This window comes from Panicum virgatum, chromosome 4K (genome assembly GCF_016808335.1).
Source record: "Panicum virgatum strain AP13 chromosome 4K, P.virgatum_v5, whole genome shotgun sequence".
NCBI classification, from domain to species: domain Eukaryota; kingdom Viridiplantae; phylum Streptophyta; class Magnoliopsida; order Poales; family Poaceae; genus Panicum; species Panicum virgatum.
Window position 1 is genome coordinate 29,935,222 of NC_053139.1, and position 19,549 is coordinate 29,954,770.

Genomic DNA, 19,549 nt, shown 5'->3' on the forward strand with positions numbered 1-19,549 from the left:
CGTGTCTTATTTCTACAAACTTTGTGTGTCTGTCAGGGCAGTAGAAATGATACTCTTTCGATTTTTCTGGATATCCAATAAAATGGCAACTGACTGTTTTGGGATCTAACTTCCCAATGTTTGGATTAAACACTTTAATTCTTCTTCTGCCACTTGGCAGGCTTCTCCTCATACTTGCCCCCTGTAAGGAATTAGCAACATGCACAGTTGTACCAGAGTCAATCCACCAAGGGGATTTATCATAACTTAAATATAGGGATTCATCTACAAAGGTAATGGTGTCCTCACCTTCTTCTAGTAGTTTTTTCAGAAACTTGGGACAATCCCTCTTGTAGTGGCCTTTTCCTTTGCACTCAAGGCACTGATCTCTTGCAACTGGAAAATTCTCCCAGTTTTTCTGGACATTGCGTTGAGGTGGTTTGGAAGGGTCACTCGCGTTCTGATGCTTGCCTGGTGGGAAAGATCTCATGTTCTGATAATTCTTTTTCTTTAGCTGTACTGCAAAAACAAGCTCGCCACCATTAGCATGCTGAAGGCGATCTTCTTCTTGAACGCACATACCAATAAGCTTCTCAATATCCCAATTTTCTGGAAAGGTGTTATAGTTGACATGAAAAGTCGCAAACTCCTTTGGTAGGGACTTGAAGATTAGCTTAACAAGGAACGATTCTGGCAGAGGCATGTCCATTGTTTTGAGCTTGTTGGCCATGTGGCTCATCTGTAAGATGTGACCTCTGATGCCACCGGGACCATCAGTGTATTTCTTAGTCATAAGCTGCTTAGCAAGAGTGGCAGCAGAAGCCTTGGAGGAACCAGTAAACTGACTCTTCACTTTGGCTAAGTATTCTGAGGCCATGGGGCAATCTGTGATTGATTTTTGATTGCATATGAAATGGAACCTTTGATGATCATGAGACACTTGCGGTTTGAAGCTGTCCACTGAGCCCGCTCAATGTCAAATCTGATCCAAGCAGTGTCATAGTTCTTTTCACGAAGAGCCCAAGCAGTGGCTTCTTCATTTTCTCTCGTCACGGGCTTTTCTGGTTCTATTGGGGCTGGCGTTGTGATGGCCAAATCTATATTGCCCATCGCCAGCGCAATCTCAAGTTTCTTGTACCATTTCCCATAGTTGGTGCCATCTAATTCTGGAATGCCATTTATAAGACTCATGATAGCAGTAGAGCCTGAAATTCGAATTCAAAATTTGTGAGGACAATAATAAATGCATGTATCAATTTAACGTTGGTCAAAATTAAAACATGCGATAATCTGTGCATTAAATCTAAATCACCGTTGGGCAGAAAAATACATAATGCATGAAAAAATTCTGGACAAGATTATAATATTACAATATCAACTTTGGTTAGAAATTACAATATCATAAAGTACAAAAAATTCTGAGAAAATGAATTCTATATGACTCTATATCAATTATCTCGTTGGTTCACATTAACATAGAGACAAAAAGTAATTCTTGCAGCGGAACCATGTAAAATTCTAAATATTCAGAAGCATATTTCTTTAATTTCCTGCTCTAAAATTAATACACGTTGGTGTATTTATTTGCAGAAAACAATTCTAAACAAATTCATCAAAATATTCATATTCAAAAGGATTCAGAAAAATGACAAGGAAATTCTTTCATGTTCTGATTATTCGGCCCAAAATCGAAATAGGGCCAGGCCCACAGCGGCGCAGTCGCCTTCCTCCGCGCCCAAGCTGCAATCCTGGGCCTGGGCCGGGAATTCAGCCCGCGTGCGCCCCCCCCCCCCCCCCCGCCTGGGCCTCATTCGGCCCGAGTGTCGGCCGGCAGTCCCTAGACGTCGGATCTGATCCGAAGGCCGTTCGGCTCTTTTGCCGGATCAAAACCAGACGGCTCCGTATCTCCCGCAAACCCTAGAGCTCATTCTTTCCTCTCCCTCTTCTGTCTCAAGTGGGCGGCGGCGCAGTCGCCGCCACTGGCGGCCGGCACCGGAGGGAGAACAGCAGCGGCGCCGCCGCCGGCCCCCTCGCCGGCACGCGCGCTCTCCCGAGTGGGAGCGCGCTGCCGTCGAGCGGCCTGACGGCGGTGCCCGTGCCTGCGCGCGGGTTCTGGGGACCTCGGCGAGTGGCGGCCTGTTCTATTCTTGTGTGCCGCCGCAGCTGGGATCACCGCGCCGGCGGAAAGCTATGGTAAGCCCCCCTACCACTTGTTCTTGGCTAGGGTTTCTGATGTTAGGGTTCTGGTGTTTCTGAGTTTAGGGTTCTTGATGTTCTGGTCGATTCGAGATCGAATTCAGAGTTTCTTCCTCTCCTATATTCTGAGCGCGGATCTAAGCGAAAAGACCCCAAAAGACCCGATCTACGACTAGATCGGGCGTCTGATACCAATGTTGTATTCAACATTTCCGAGTTTCTGAACAAGATCGAGTCTAGTGTACAAAACCGGGTCTGGGGTACAACTTCTAAGTACGAGATACAAGTAGTTCATCCCTAGTCTAGTATAAGAAGAGAAATGGAGAGGAATAGGAGGCGCAGACCATCCACAGGAGGAGGTGGAGAGGAGCTCGACGTCTGGTTCGCCATGACGTCGATGGCGGCGAGGAAGTCGGGGTCGGTGGAGAGCGGATCCGGTGGTGGCGATGGACGGCGCAGGTACTGGCGGCCTTCGGACCTCCACCGGCATTGACCGACGACGCGGTTAGCGGAGGAGGACGTCGTGGTGGCGGCGGCGGAGCTTCCCGTCGGCCTCGCGCTAACCCTAGATCGGTAGGGACTGTGGGTGTGGGAGTGAGATGTGGTGGCGGCGAACTTCGGGTAGCGTGCCCCGGACCCCACTCATCTTCTTTATAGCGCTTGCGACGGGGTCCACAGGCTGGGCACCCCCGATCAGGGCGCATCAAGGGTTTGGCCCAATCGTTGGATTGGGCCAAGGAGATCAATTCCAACATTATAAACTGGTAGTGGTATTATGCAGGTCAAACAGGGCAAAGATCCTTTTAACTTTATTCGTAAAAAAAACGCGCGGGGATCAATCGGGACCATTTCTTTTGTACACAGCACATTCCCTCGTAAACTCCGCCTGTCGATTCTCGATTGTTCCTCCTGGCAATTGAAGTTTCCGATGCCTGGCAAAATGAATGATCCAACATCAGTCCAAAACTGCCGCCAAATGCAGACATCGGTCCCCTTGTCCTCTAACTCCGGCTATAAAAAGTATTCAGATGAATGCAGGCTGTTTGGCAACCGTGTCCTGGACAAAAACTTCCCAGCGCTTCTGTAGGCAAGAAGTTCTTGCACTCAGCATTCTCATCAGGAGAAAATCTTGGTACACAAATCCGTGCAGATTTAGGAATAGTTTGATTGCGTTTGTTGCCTGCAATGCAGGACTGGTGTTTAAAAGGGTCCATTTCATCAATTATTCAGATCGATTCATCAATTATTCAGATCGACCAGTCTCATTGAGTTGTCAGACAGCAATTAAACAGGCATCGCAATCATGCGGTTTTTGGTACTTGTCACCCATCCACATCAAGCCAGGGCATTGTGTCTTCTATAGATGTGTGATCACACACTCTTCCTCATCCAGCATGGATAATTGCCTTCTATTTATCATGACTGAATGGTCAGTGCAAGATTAAATCTGGACAGGAAATATAGTTTGAAGTTTTATGTCACCCTCTGAAATAAAAAAAACACACAAATGCATTTATTTTGTTGATTATCACGGATTATTGCCATAGCTTTGACAAATGAAAAGAATCTGAAAAGTCATGCACGGTGCATCTGTACTACAGCCATATCAGTTGGGAGGAACATATCTATACCGGCACAGTTTATACAAATCTTCAATGAACAAACTAAAAAGCTTTACCCATAACTTAATTATGACTTCAGAATCGGAACATATCTATGCCTGAAGGACTCCATATATCTCTCTAGCAGCGGCGGCAGCCACAATTGTGTTACATACAGTTTAATTATCTCAATTATGACTTCAGAATTGGGGGATCAGCGTAGGGGCCATTCAACCAGCCATCAGCGACCCTTTTGTATGCGGCTTCGGTCATGTGGATGCCGTCCCAGCTCACGTATGATGATGGGTTAGAGCACACACTTGCACCTTGCTCACCGCACTTCTTCTTCAGGTTGAAGTTGTAGTTGCCCTGACCTCCAGCGCCGCAGCAAGCTTGCAAAGCTGTGCTGAAACCTGCAACAGATCAAAGTGTTAGATATCATGGTACAAAGATCTGAACCATAAATCCAGCCTTGCAAATTGCAACTAATTGATCGTTTCAGTCGTACAATGTTGACCATATCGATAACATGTTTCCCATGAAGCTTTTATGATAATGTACTGGTAGGGAGAACTCACCAAATTTTCCAGGGTAGACGACAAACTGCATTGCTGCCTTGAAGTAATCCCCATACATGATTTTTGTATTGGGGTACTTCTTCTGTAGCTCATCAAGCTGCTGCTTCAGCTCCCTGTTGTGGTGGAAGGCGAGGCGGTTATACCTCCGGAGGCACCCAGTGCGGGCGTTGTAGTCTGATTTCCTGCTGGTGTTGTATAACGTGAGGTACAACGGGAAGCAACCGATCGGTAGAATGCCTGGCACCAACAAATCTGTTGCCCCAAGCTCGATCAATTTCTGCAACAAAACCATTTTCTTAAAATTTGCTGAAGGTGAGTAAAAATTTAGGGAAATATACTCCAAAAAATATGTCGCCGAACTAGCTTTACTATCAAGTATGTGCAATTCAAAGCAACAATTGTGTTTCACCGTTAAAGCTAGTTAGGCAGTTAGCTAGCGGTGCACCACAGTAGCATGGATTATATATATCTATCTGTACTCTTGAAATGCGTGGAAACAAACCATTTTTTCGGGCCATGTCATGTGACAGCCATTTCATGATGGGCATGCCCTTAGCAAATGATTCCTCGTTATCTTTACCCACCCTACCTTTTACATGACCATTCTCTCTTCATTGTGCAATCATGTTCTACCTGAATTCCCCATCCTTGCATCACATGGGGCTGCACTAAACAACAAACTAACGGACAGTGCACAAGCTCATTGTGGCATGCGAAGTACAGAGCCATACCATCACAAATTCAGGTGTAATTGAATTTTGTGAAAAAAAAACATTTTTTTTCTTTTCGGAAACAGTTGAGCCATGGCGACTTCAGAAGATTCTGCCCTTCAGGAGGACACCATATCTGCCACACGCCCCCCCCCTCCCCTACCTATTATAATGGTTACAAAGATTAATAACCCCAGTTGAACATAAAAATAGCATCAGGATTAGATCTACAGATCTGAGTCAAAAAAATGTGAAAACTATGTGTGAAAGCTTATTAAGTAGCCTAGTAGGTACACCATTTTAGTAAATTAAGTCCAGATAATTCAATGAATTTTAAGAACCATTTCCAAAACCATGGTTTCAATTCACCCCCACACAACTTCTAAAACATCATGTTTACTTCTTGTATGCAGTGCCCAGCTATGGCAGATGAGAATGCTGCCTGAAATCAGCAGTATCATACACTTCAATTGCCCTGGGCACCTGAACCTCCAAATGCAGCACGTTTTGCTACTTTGCTACGTACTTCAGAAATAAATACGCTTTACTCAGAAAATAAAAAAGAAATAAAATGCAGCATGCTAGGGCTAGCAGTGATTATCAAGCCATAGCTCACAGACAATACCTCAACGCCATTGGCGATGGCCTTGGCCACAAGGGGCACATAAGTCTTGACATCAGAAAATGGGACACCGGAGAAGAGCGGCGCGTTGTAGTCATTGCCCCCAAACTCCCCCACCACAAACAGGGACTTGCTGAGGTAGTCCTTGCAGTCTGCAAACAGCACGAACCATGATCCCCTGGTAAAATTGAGAGAGAGAGAGAGAGAGAGAGAGAGAGAGAGAGAGAGAGAGAGAGAGAGAGCTCAGTGCGGATGAATCGGCTCCTCGGACCTTTCTCCGATTTGCAGAGTGACGGCTTCATGTTCTGGAGCCACCCGATCTGAGTGTTGATGGAACCAGTGTTCCAGATGCGCTGGTCGATGCCGTGCGCCTTGAAGAAGGAGTACTCCAGAGCCGTCGCGCCGGTGATGGCGAAGTTGGCGCCCTTCCTGAAGTCCTTCCCCTGCGCCTGCGACGGCGGCGGCAGCGGCAGCCCGAAGTGCTCGGCTGCAGAAGCGGCGAAAGATTCCCATCAGATCAGAAAAAAAGGGGAGAAATTTCACATCATTCACTCTTGCTACTGAGCAATGTATAAAGGTCACGAACTCATGATTCAGAAAGCAGCAATGCTGCCGAGTGAGGAACACATTGCCGATTGAAAGATTACAGTAGGGACATTTCTGGTCTGACTTATCTTTCCAAAAGGAAAAAAACAAAGAGAAAAAGGTCCTTTAATTGACATCAATACTTTGCTGTTTGATCTAGCAGAAGGGAGACAGCAATAATTCACAGCGCGGCAAAGCAGGAGCTCTTTTACCAGCAGTTTTCTACCGCTCGTTTTCATCTTTATTACAAAAAGGGTGAAGAAATCATCCCTTTTGGTTTGGCGGCTAAAAGAAAAGAAACAGCTCTTTCATCAACAAATTTTTGAAGCCAATCTAATCTCTATTTTTTTTATTAAAAAGAGATAAGAAAAGTTATTAGTTTTACACTTGATTTTGGCTTGGCTCCACCAAACATAAACAACCCAGAAACAGAGTATGGAACAAGCGAAATTGGGTGTTGGGAGTAGAATACTGAACCGGTCAGTTTCATCTTGACCACCGGAGTCAGAGCATGGTCTCCTCACACTCAAATCAACACTTTTTAGCAACAAGGACATTTCAATTAGATACTACGAAGTCCACACATATAGTAAGTACTGGGCAAAAAGTAGTCGCGAAAAACAAACAAACAAAAAAAAACAGACGCTGATGTTGGACTGGAGAGATCGAAGGCCATGGGTGGGCGCAGCAGAAGCAAGTGCACAGTACAGTACCGAGGAAGTCGACGACGAGGCGGCCGTTGGAGCAGCGGCCGGTGGGCTTGCGGAAGAAGGTCATCCCGTAGGGCGGGCGCGCGGTGGTGAGCGCCTTGGGCGTGCCGTTGACGATGAGGTTGCCGGCGTCGGAGAGCGAGTCGCCGAAGCTGAAGATGGCCCGGTACGACTTCCTGCTCCTGGCCGCGGCGCAGGTGGCCGGCATCGCCGCGACGAGCGCGGCGGCGAGCAGGACAAGGAGTGCGCCCCGGCGCCCCGGCGGCGCGTGGGCGGCGGCGGCGGCCATCTCGGGTGTCGGCGGGCGGCTGGGGTGGTGGCGACGCGGCCCGACGCGCATGTGCGGTGAGAGAGAGAGAGAGAGAGAGAGAGAGAGAGAGAGAGCAAAGTTCCTACCTTGTGTGGCGCGTTGCTCTGATCTGTCCTGCTTTATACAACTGCAGTCAGGCAGGCGGGCAGCTGCGGCCGGAGGCGAGAGTGAATGAGCCAGTGAGGTGGCGTTGGAAGCTTGCAGAGCTTGCAGGTGCGGCAGAAGCGGGATGAGGTGTGGCCGCCACTGTTTGGGATGATGATGATTGACGGTGACGATGAGCTTGTCGTACAGTAGCTACCGTGTCACCAGCTGCAGCCATAACTGATTAACTGCAATTTCAGGGCTAGTACGAGTTATTAGAGATGTTTGGCCATAATGTACGTACGTGTTTAGTTTTGCCATTCATCCTCTCTTTTTGTTTTCCTTCTAGTACCACTTCAACAATGTTCAGAGCCTTCCTGTGAATTTCTTGATCCAATCCAACGACCTAAGAATGCGGCACTCCACTCCCCATCCACTGCATGCGAGCTGAGCGGGCCCTTGCTGGTACTGACAGGAGATTGGAGTGGGTTTTCTGTTCCTCCTGGGGTGGATCCCCGGTCATAATGAGATGCTGTTTTCTCTTTCTGTGATCCGGCGTCATTATCAAGTGGATCTAACCTAGCACGAACCGGGTTCAACTCCTCCTTGGCCCGGCCTTCCACGTTTGCGAAGTGCAGTGAAAAAAAAAACTCTCAGCTTTGCGAGCTTCTGTGTGCTGGGGTCCGGGCAGGTAGTTCAGCCGTCCATTCATTTGCCCTCTTTCCGACTTTCCGAGCCCTTTACTTCACCCCGAGGCCCTTGTTGTATGTGGAAATTGCAAGTGCTGCCCTAAACAAGATTTTCTCAAACAAAATGCAAATGCAGAGGTTCAGATAGGTGCATACATACATATTCCCTACTATAGAGCCACATGCATGCATACGTACCCTATAATCAGTTCCAAGAGACTAGGCTTAAGCTTGTCTATTTTGAAGTTGGCAAAGTCACCGTATCCAAGTAGCTTTTAAGCAAATGGGGTATGTATCCGTGTACTCATGCTGAGTGAGAGACTCGAACCAAGTAACCATGACACTCAATTTGCTTAGTCCTATAAGTAAGTTTCAAGGAAGGCACAACTTCAAGAGATTTTACTTTAAGTTGCATATATACAAACTTCCAGTAAGACTTGCGTATTTTGAACAAGGTCATAATTCCATCGATAACGGGATGTAGAATATTCAAGGGCTTCTGGCTCAAATGGCCCGGAAGTACTCCTCATGAACAACATCTAAAGCAATGTGGAACTGTACTTTTTCTGCCATCTCATGCAAGTGGTTTTGCCCACAGGGTATGATAATCATCCCATCACGTGATTTGATAAACAAAGGAGAATTGTTGGACCCTATGATCTACAATTCTTAAATTTCAATTAATAGGGTTAGGAGGATTCGTGGAGAAAAAACATCACTTTCATTCTAACTAACGAGGTCAACACCAATCCATTCATGCAAAACCACATCTATAATAGGATGCCATATTCAAATGAACAAATATGACAAGGGTTGAATTGACTGTCAACAATTCACAATGGCTTATTAGAATTATTATGTCGCAAAGCATAAAGCAACCATTCCAGTTCATTCCAACCAATTAGATGGAAATTGTGGCCTAAACATTCAAAGTTTGGTGAGTTCACAATATCAAAATGAACACTCATTCCCATAGTAAACCATCAATTCTTGACTAAACCGTGCATGGCACTCAGGATTTCAAACCAAATGTGATAGAAATTTATTTCTAGAGTACTACTACTAGCCAGATTGCAGATCACTGGATCTCTCATCATGGCGCAGGATTTTGCAGGTGCAGCCTGCGGAGCCAAGAACGGTGGCAGCAAATGTGGGAGTACCTTCCCTGTGCTCTTGCCACTCATTGTGTAGGAGTACGCACTAGTAAAAGATCACATGGATCGTGTGGGTAGAGTACAATTTGTGGAGGAAGTGGAGGTCCTGGTAGAAAAGAAAAGGGTCTCCCCACTGTACCCTTGAAGTCAACAAACTCTTCAATCCGATGGCCAGGCTGCTGGCCCCATGTTTCTTATTTGTCCCAGTGCGCCCCAGCTCAATCCGGACGGGCTTGCACGGTGGCCACAGCCATTAAGGCGTCGCGGTTGTTGAGCCACAACTATTGGTTGGCCACAGTGCCGAGCAGCCAATGTATCGCCCCAAGATAGTACTCGTACCCCTCTCATACAAGGAGGGAGGAGGAAAAGGAAGCTTCTTCTTGGAGAGCACAGGACGAAATGGGAACTGTGGGGTTACATGACAGTTAAAAAGATTGTGCTCCAACGTCCTGTGTACTTTGTTATCATAATTACGCGAATTACTACTTTGTCTAAACACGGTATTGAATGTGTTGAAGAATCAAAGGAATGTACTACTCCTAGAGCAGTAATATTATTTTAGTTTGTTACTTAGGTAGAGGAGTGTAGGAATGGTGGAGCATTTTAATGTCTTACTTACGGAGTAATAAGCTGGAAAAGGAGGTAACTGAATGGTTTTTACAAGTTTTTTTGAGTATTTTTTTTACAAGATTTTTAGAGAGACCGTTTGCCTGTGAGAAAGTGTCAGAGAGGTACTCTTTTGATAGACCATGTGTCGTCGCTGGTATGGGGCGGCACGGCAGTGTAGATTCTTGTTTAAACAACACACGTTTCTCGAAGACCCCACAGTCGGGGGCACCTTTCCCTGTTCCCGTGAGTACAGAGGAAAGGATACTGCACGCGCAAGACCAGAAGAAAGAAAAGATCCACTAGGAATATAATTAAGGATGCTGTGGTGTTTTCGCACTCGCTAAATGGTAATCGTTTTGTTTGGCTAGTTGTGGCTGGTGGCTGATGCTAATTTACTGTGAAAAAAGTACAACTGATTGGTGATTAATAGCTGATGCTGATTTGGTGTCTGAGAAATGTAATGAATAGAGCGAATGTTTGTGTACCTACTAGTCAATAGTCAGCATGTTGAATTGTTGATGCTCGGTTGGAGATGGAATCCTAGATGAATCCAATAATGAATAGATTCTTTATTTTTTTGATAGGAAAAATGGCATAGAAGTGGATTTATTATCTATAAATTGGACAACCGCTGTACGCTTGCCGTGCGTGGATAGCTGGTGTACAATAATGCAAAGAGACGAGGACGATTTTAAGAAATAATTTCAAGTGTCGATGTGACTCCGTAGTTCCGCTTTGTGGCCGGTGGGCGTCCAGACAAAATTGCTAAAAGGAGGTCGATGCACAAGAGAGCCCGTTGCTTGAAATGCATGCTAGCTACCTTTTAAGCTAGGCCCGATTGAATTATTTGTACGTACGTGCTACTAAGTGGCTCGTGCAGTGGTTAAGGGTCCGTTTAGGAGAGTTTTTTTTATTGGCTTCGATTTTTCTTATTTTGCACAAACAAATAGAGTCACTGTAGCATGAAACTATTTAACTTGAGGTAATTAAAAATGAACGAGAAGTCGGATGAAGCTGTTTTTTTTTTGCTTCAACTGGTTTAACTTCACGGGGCAAGCCGTTTTCGAAGAAGCTCTTCCAAATGACGCTTAAGTATGGTCCACCTTGATTACAATTCAAGAGTATTTGCAATTTCATAGGAAAACAAAAACTCATCAGACAGTGTCTGAGTGTCACACCGCAGATTCAGCTGCCTTTGCTGCCTAGTAGTATGCAGCAAAGTTTTAAATCTCTCGTTATAGCTATTTATGCATGGTACCGCTATTTGAACTCACATGTAATTTAACCGCTATAGCCTGCCGATATAGTGCTACCACTGTTAACAGAAAAGAAGGTGCGGCAATTGATTATGGTCATGTGAGGTCAACCAAACTTGCAAGCTGATCAATGCGGGGAGGTAGGAGAACATGGATTGGCCGCCGATCGCTCTGACACCGTCACAAGACTCCACAGCATGTCACATGCACGCGAGATGTGGAGCCGGAAAAAGTAGCAAGATGCCCAGATCAATAATATTCTCTTCTCTAGTACTACTTTTTTTTTGGAGTTAATTCCCTGAATGCCATTGAAATTTTCGTCAATCCTTTGAAATGCCATTGAATGGCATTGAAATAATTTTTTTTGTGTCTATGACATGTGAGATCAATGGCAATCAAGAGATTGGCTAAAATTTTAATGGCATTGAGGGAATTGGCTCTTTTTTTGTGTGTGTGAGAAGGCCAGCAGTAGAACTACGTATAAAAGACGTGGATTAGGTCCAGTTAAACGTTGTCGATTAGCACTACTTTTTTTTGAAAGATATTAGCACTACTTCCAACACATGTACTTTGTGCCAGAAGTTCAACGGCTAGTGTCGTCATTGATACAAATAAAGGCTCGGTTTGGTTTGTGGTACGCTAAAAACTGTAACAATTTTGATCAATAATTAGGGGTATTAAATAATGATAGTTTACAAAACTAATTTAAGAACCCCTGCGCTAGGAACTCTGAAGAATTTAACGAGACCTTTAACCGCGTGATTTGAGAATGGTTACTGTAGCATCACTGCAGCCAATCATCAATTAATTACCGTCATTAGATTCGTCGCGAAAAGTTGCACCCATTCCTGAAGCGGTTTTGCAAATAGACTTATTAGTACTCCATGCATGTAAAAAAAATTCGTGCTAAGAATTACTCCCTCCTTCCCCGTTTATAAGGCATGGTGGAACATGACACGGTCTTCTAAACAACACTTTGACCATTTATTTATCATATATTATATCACTTTTGATTATAAACTTATAATCATTGTAAAATATATTTGATTATGAATCCAATTATATGAAATTTGCATTATAAAAATAAAAATTTAATAGTCAAATTATTGGTCAAAGATGACAAGGTTTGAATCTTGATATACGTGTATGCCTTATAAACAGGGAAGGAGGGAGTAGCACAGAGAAACCAAACGAGGCCAAAGTATTTAATTAGCAGCACGCATGGTCTAGCTACTTGATGCTTAATTAATAAAAGGATAAAATTAAACAACACTAACCCAGCACGCTGCATGCCCACTAGCTCGAGTTTACAATAATGTAAAGAGGCGCGGCAGATCACAAACATACATGCATGTGCAAATGGTTTGCAGTGCCAGCAACACAACTACTACACACACAAGCGAGAATAAAGCGAAACTCTTGCTAGCTAGTTGCTAGGCGGAATATGATCCGTGCATGTATATGATCGGTCGGTCAGCCTGGATGTTATGTGAGAGCTGGTGATCGAGCGAGGCACGATGCAACCAGCCTGGAACGGAATCGGCTAGCTCCCTGCAGCCACCAGTGGGTTGCAGTTGCAGTGCGCGGATGGGGTTTCCATCTGCAAGCAGCTCGCTCCGGCGTGGCGTGGGCCTGGAGCACCAACGAAAAGCTGCGGATGAATAATGCGACGGGCGCATGCATGCAGTAGGTGAGCCAAATCTATCAAGCTGCAGAGCCCCGTTCTTGGCCCCTTGGAAACTTCCAAGCTTCATGCTGGCGGGGGAAAATCATGTAGTATGTACTAGCTAGTGATAGGTGCTTGGATTGGGACTAATTTGGTAACACTTACAGAGGTGGACAGGAATGAAATGAGATGACAGTGAGGTGATAGATGATGATGCCATTGGCAGAGCGTTTCTTTTTTTCCTTTTGAAAAAAAAAGTAGATGTGAGGTAGCATGATGTGCTGTCAATTTGGATTACTGCTTTTCGAACAGGGGTTCGTTAGTGTGCAGTTAAGCGTCGTAATCAGGATTTGATGAGGTCGTTATGACGGCGCAATCTGGACATTCTTCTGGCTGGGTTGAAAACAAAATAATCTTGACTTTCTTTTTTCTCAGAGAGCTAGCCTAGTATGCACTTTTCGTCTCGACTGCACCGGCCGCGCGCCACACGAGATGGCTGCTGGACAGTACGAGCGCTGTGCAGTTGGACTTGGACGGCCTACTCACATGTCGTACGTGTGTATGTGGGACTACTGTGCCTGTGGGTGTGGCACGAGCTGAGATGATGGAGCCGGAGGGCCGGCCAATCCAGCGGTCGTGTATTGCTGTTGCCATTCGGTGCCATCCATCCTAGAAAACACTAAAACAAGCCCCACCCCGGTGGCCGGTGGGTGACTGCCTGCTGTTGGACTTGAGTAATATCCATCTCCTTTTTCAAAAAAAGGAGTAATATCCATCTTTATACATCCACGCTGTATCTATCTATGTATCTGCCTGCTTGTTCACGCACATGCATGGACGCGACTCACATTTATGTTTTGATTGTTGGGCCTTCACGAACGGCATGTATTGTTAGATAACTAGGCAATTTTCGGTATATTTTAATTTCAAATATTACTAGTAATTTCATGGCATAAATAAGTGATAATGTGTGAATAAGATATGTGCATGTGTTCATGTTATTCTTATTAATAAGCATGAACAAAAAGTTAAAACAGAATAGGTTTAGAGTGTACCCCAAGGCGGGACCAGTGCCGGAGGCACCGGTTGCGCCGTTACCGGCTGGAATAGACATGCTATTCGACTGGTCTTGCCTGAAGTAGCCGAACGATGTCGATGCAGGAAGAGGTTCGCAGTGCAGTCCCACGAATGGTCACCAGGAAGCAAACGAAGTAGTCGTTCGTTCACGCCGGGAAGTAGACGAAGTAGTCGTTCGTTCACGTCGGGAAGTAGACGAAGTAGTCGATCAGGGAGCGAGCAGTCACGTCAAGACTCTCCCCAAAAACCTGATTGCCTGCGTCCCGTGCAGGACCTTTAGCGAGCAGAGGTTTCGGAGAACTGTTCTCGCTAGAGCTGTGCGCGCAGCACTAGCGATGGGAACGACAGAAAGCAGCAGAGAGAGAAGGGAGAGGTCTCCTAAGCAGGAGTACCTGGATTAAGTGCTGAAGTGTGTGTTGATGAGAGGAGGAAGGGGTGGTTTATATAGGCGTGGAGGTGCCTCAGGTTCAACGAAACTAGACGTCGTAAAGAGCTTTGATGAGCGGCAGTTACTGGTGTGATTCTCCAGTCACTACTGTCAATGTTTATTCTCTGTTTTAATGCTCTTAACAGCAAAACATTCTTCTCATCTTAGCACATCGCACCACACCGCCCGTCCGTCCGGCCGGCCGCGCCTCGCCCACGCCCTCGGCCTCGGCCCGGCCCGGCCCGGCGAGCGAGCGCGCGCGCGTGTGGTTCACCGACCTCCTCTTACCGGCTTCACAACTGGTGTACATGAAGTCCACCCTTTAAGTCGGTTGAGATCCTCCTCAAATCCCGGTACGGAATTAAGCAATTGATTCCCTAGCATTTAATAGTGGAATTTAAATTCTTTTATTGTATTGATTAGAATAAATGGGCCAAGCCCATAATTCCAACATGCATAGCCTAGTTATATGATGGGTACTTGTAAAGATGGGTTTCAAGTACAGTCATCACATGTACTACAGAGGCAAGAGGGTAGATTAGTCTCCTGCCAACCCCCAAGAAAAGTGACATAAGGATGCTTACCCATCTGTATGTGGGTTTTTTTGGAGGGGGGGGGGGGGGGTGGTGTTAGGTTAAATGGAGATACTATGCTCTGCTTCTCATGTTGCACTTTATTTGTTATAGGTATCTAGAAATAGAGCTGGGATTTGGGCTGTGTTGTGCTGTACCGGCCCGGCCTGGCCCTCTCGTGCCTCATATTGTGTTGGACCTAGATTTTTAGGCACGGTTGGCACATCGTGCTGTGCCGTGCTGGCACGACAAATCTATTATTAAGCCCAAGCACAGCCCACGACACGCCGACACGTCTTCGTGCCGTGCCGGCCCAAGCACAGCCATCCGGTTACTTGCAATTGGATTTATATGCATCAATGCAGAAATGTTACTATTGCAATTAAGAAGCACATAAACTATCAATGGCAGGGAAATTATGTGATTTTCTTGAATGAATAATATTTCATGCCATGATTGTTGTTAATTAGAAAGGAAGATTAACTACCATAGTAGAACAACGGACTACGTACCGGCCGATGGGCTGTTTTCGTGCCGTGCTGGTCCAAACACGGCCCAAAATGCGGGCCGTGCCATAAATCCCGTCGTGCTGGGACCCTAGGCACCCGGCAGCCGGGATTAATGTGCTGGACCAAAGGCTTGTTCTGTAGTAGTGCTCGTGTTCTTGTCGTGCCGGCACGATCCAAAATATTTCGTGTCGTGTCGTGCTTTAGGTCGTGCCAAACGATCGTGCGGCGGCCCGCCCAAAAACAACACGGCCAAGTCCCAGCTCTATGTGAAAACACAGTATATATGCGCCGCTATTGCTCTTCCATGTGCACGCCGACCCGACGTTTGGGGAGGAAAATTGTATCATTAAGCACGAGCGAGCGAGCAGTTTTTAGAGTAAATAATGAATAAAAAATGCTACTTGGGTCTGCCCCATGTTCACAAAAGTGCAATCCATCCATCAAAAAGTGGGAGAATATGTTCGACACTCGCTTTGGCATCCTAGCTAGCTAGATTCCTATACTTTCCTAGTGTTTTATATCCGATCATATATATGCGTGGTGTACCAGATATCCTTATTTCCGATCACACTCCTCGCCTGCTCGATCGGATGCCCTGTCGTCCAAAGTGTCCGGCCAGAATCACGAGGCGACCGACCGACCGAGCATACATACGTACGCACATGAGGTAGTATCCGTCGTCTGTTTTTGGTGAAATCAATGGTCGTCACTCCTCGAACCTCATCAATTTGGGATCTCTCTCTCTCTGGGTGAGTGATGACTGTCTCACGCCTCATCCTGCAAATAGTTTGGATTGAAATGAGTTTTATAAATTGGATTTTGATATAGAGTGTGTTTAGATGAGTTAAAATAGTTTGTATTAGGTAATGGGTTTGGTAAGAGGTGAATTGGGGTGGGTTGAAATGAATACTCTGCATAAAAAAGTATGACTATATATCATGGTTCTAAATAGCGGGCTAAGGAGTTTAGCGGCTGGACTCTGAAAAAAAGCTAATAGCGGGCTAAATAAAGCTATAGCGGCTAAATTATACATAAGTTCAAATAGCAGTACCGTGCCTAAATAGCTATAGCGGGCTAATTTAAAACTTTGCTATATATAAATATTTAGATCCTAAAATTATAAACCACACATTCACACCATAAAATTTGATTGAAATTGACTGAAATTTATTGAAGATGACTTAATATTACTAGCAGTTACTCTGTGTAAAGCAGTGTGGTTAGACTTATACGTGACCCCACATCAAAAGCCGGACCCTGAAAATAAAACCTTGCGTTCGCATTATAAAATTTTATCAATATTTAATGAAATTTGTTGGAGATGACTCAGTATGACTAACAGCTACTCTGTGTAAAATAGTGTGGCTAGAACTATACATGGGCCCCACGTCAAGAACTGGACCCTAGAAATAAAACCTCTTATTCACACTCAAGGTTTTAAAAAACGCTAGACGCTAGGCGAACGCTTGCCTATGGTTTAGAGTTTTTTGTGATTGAACGTAGATTGAACATGATTAAATTTGTGTTGTGATTAAACGACACTGTGATTAAACGCAACGCTTGGCCACCATTCAGCGTTTAATCAAGATTAAACGACGTTTAAAAACATTTTTTAAAACACTGTTCACATTATAAAATTTTATCGAAATTATCTGAAATTTATTGGAGATGACTCAGTATGACTAGTAGCTATTCTGTGCAAAATAGTATTGCTAGAACTATACGTGGGTCCCACATCAAGAGCCGGACCCTAGAAATAAAATCTCGGGTTCACACTATAAAATTTTATCCAAATTGACTAAAAATTATTGGAGATGATTCAGTATAACTAGCAGCTACTCTGTACAAAGCAGTGTAGTTAGAAACCGGTTTGATGATTTGGGTTGAACCTATTGGTTTGTTTGCTTTGAGAGAAAAGAGTAAGTGGTTTGGATTGGTTTGGGTGGAATAGCAAGTGGATGGAGTTAGTTTGATTTTTAAAGTATGTTAATAATAAAATAGTTTGATGTGGTTTTGGTTTGGTTTTCAAATCACCATTTGCAGGGTGACTCACGCCATGCGAGACTGCATGACAGCTCGCTTCACCTCCATGCTCGTCAGTTTGTGCGACCATGGCCCTATTTGGATCCGGATATACTAAAAATTAGCACTCCCCGTTTAGCCTCTTTTAGCTCCAATGGATTAGCACCCCTAAAAAAATTAGCTCCTCGAAGGAATGCTAATTGGGGCTATTTCTACATGGACCTCACTTAAAAATTATTTTTCTCCTCATTCCACGCATAGCCAATGATTAGGATATATATTTAATCCTCAAATAAGTCTATGGATCCAAACAACTCTATAGGCTAAATTTTAGAGAGCTAATTGAAGAGCTAAACTTTACTCCCTCCATCATGAAATGTTAGACATTCTAGAGTTTGAAATTTGTACTCAAATGTAAGTCATTCTGAGTTGAGAGCGGACCCAACCATCTTAATTATGCATCGTTTCCAGGTCTTTTCTACATAAATACGTGCATACAACCATGTAGGGGGAGGTGTCGGTGTTTTACCGTCGGGTTCTCCGAGGGGTATCCCAAGGAGAGTGGTTATGAGTAGGGACTCGCCGAGATCAGAACACGATGGTGCAAGGAACGTAAGGATTTAGACTGGTTCAGGCCGCCGGAGCGTAATACCCTACGTCCTGTGTGGTGGTTTGTATTCCCTCTGGTATTGTTCGATGTCTCTCCCCCCGTTGAGGGGGTCCATGTTCGCCCTTATATGATCCGGGGGAACAGGGTTACATAAAATGTCCTAGTCGAGTTCTGTTAGGATCCTAGTTCGAGGAGTTCGGCTAGTTTCCGAGTATGTCGACTAGTTCTACTCCTATTCGGCTAGATACAAAAGAGGTAGGGCATATTCATGTGCTACTCCCTACTCTAGAATATTCCGTGCCTGTGGGTAGTCCCGCAGTCCCGGGTCCGTCAAGCCCCAGAGCTCTTCGTAGTCGAGTCCTGCAGGCGTAGAGTGCTTCTGATGACGTCCGTCGGGTACTTCGAGAGCTTCTGGACTTTTGTCCGTGTAGTCGAGTGCTTTGGGTGCTTTTGGAGCAAGTTGTCCATCCTCGGAGTCCGTCGCGTGCTCCGAGTAGTCTTCCGGGTGCTTCTTCGGCTGCAACGAGGCTATGAGGTGCTCAATCCCCGAATCTATCTTGATATATGGTGCGCGATGTACTCGCGCTCCATATGGAGTAGCCCATGAGCCTTAGGTTGAACCGAAGGATCAGGCTGAGGGTCATTTCTTGGTCTTTAGGGTCTTTTCTTTGGAAAAAGTTTGTCATTTATGACGCATATCTTCGCAGCCCCCGAGCCTTGCCTTGAAATCCCTCGATTTATGATTAAGGTTCCCAAACCGAGACGTTCTTTGTGACCTTTAGTTTTTCTAGTATTTTCAAAAATGCCATTGTCCTAATTATTTAACTGTGGTGATCTGATTTGTGTTTTCATCTGCTCTTGCCCTCAGGCCATCTCCTCAACCTTCTGTGTTAGGCTTTGTTCTACTATCTTCCTTTGATTTCTCAGCCCTGAGCATATGCGTGAGAAGAGGCTCGTAACTTTCCGGATGGCGCTGAAGAAGTCCTAGCGCCAGGGTTCTGAGAAGGAGGCGACGATTGCGGATGGTTGGAGGAAGAGTAAGTTGACGAAATCTGAGATCTCTTCTCTTGTCGGTCGTCGGCTTCTCCGTCCTAGGTCGGTTGTTCAATGGTTTTCGGCCGAGGGGCACGCGAGGTCTTTTGAGAGAGTTGCCGAGACTGTGATGTTCAAGTCTTTTGTGGAACGCGGGTTAGCGATTCCCATTTGTGATTTCTTGCGTGGTCTCCTCTTTTTCTGGGGGATCCAACTTCATCATTTGACTCCATCTTATATTCTCCATATTGCTATTTTTGTTCATTTGTGCGAAGCTTTTCTTGGAATCTACCCGCACTTTGATCTGTTCAGGAGCCTGTTCTTCTTGAGCCCTTATCCGAATTTTGCGAATGTTGCCACGGTTGGTGGAGCCAATCTTGAGCTTCGTTCTGAGATGGCGGGGAAGTATATTTTGTATACTCCTCCTCGTCAGATTGGTGATTGGAGAGCCGAGTGGTTTTACATAGACAATCATGCGCCGTCTCTTCCCGACAGAATTCCTGGTCCGCCCAAGCGGTGTCATGAATGGTTTCATCATGGATATACCCAAG

General features: G+C 45.3%; 1 protein-coding gene across 1 annotated transcript; it reads right to left on the minus strand.

Moving 5' to 3' along the window:
* Positions 1-3,738: 3,738 nt before the first annotated feature.
* Positions 3,739-7,382, minus strand: LOC120704748 (GDSL esterase/lipase At5g45910-like). The gene is made up of 5 exons (XM_039989257.1): positions 6,985-7,382; positions 5,958-6,173; positions 5,690-5,838; positions 4,355-4,631; positions 3,739-4,189 (listed from the first exon to the last, which is right to left on the minus strand). Exons 1-5 carry the CDS (start codon positions 7,319-7,321, stop codon positions 3,969-3,971), a joined length of 1,200 nt encoding a protein of 399 aa, XP_039845191.1. The 5' UTR covers positions 7,322-7,382; the 3' UTR covers positions 3,739-3,968.
* Between the last annotated feature and the right edge of the window lie 12,167 nt (positions 7,383-19,549).

Coding starts and splice junctions, on each gene's coding strand:
- LOC120704748 (XM_039989257.1), bottom strand. CDS start 7,321: ATGCGCGTCGGGCCGCGTCGCCACCACCCCAGCCGCCCGCCGACACCC. Junction 5,839..5,957: donor ACTCTGCAAATCGGAGAAAG/GTCCGAGGAGCC, acceptor TGCTGTTTGCAG/ACTGCAAGGACTACCTCAGC. Junction 4,632..5,689: donor CCATCGCCAATGGCGTTGAG/GTATTGTCTGTG, acceptor GTTTTGTTGCAG/AAATTGATCGAGCTTGGGGC.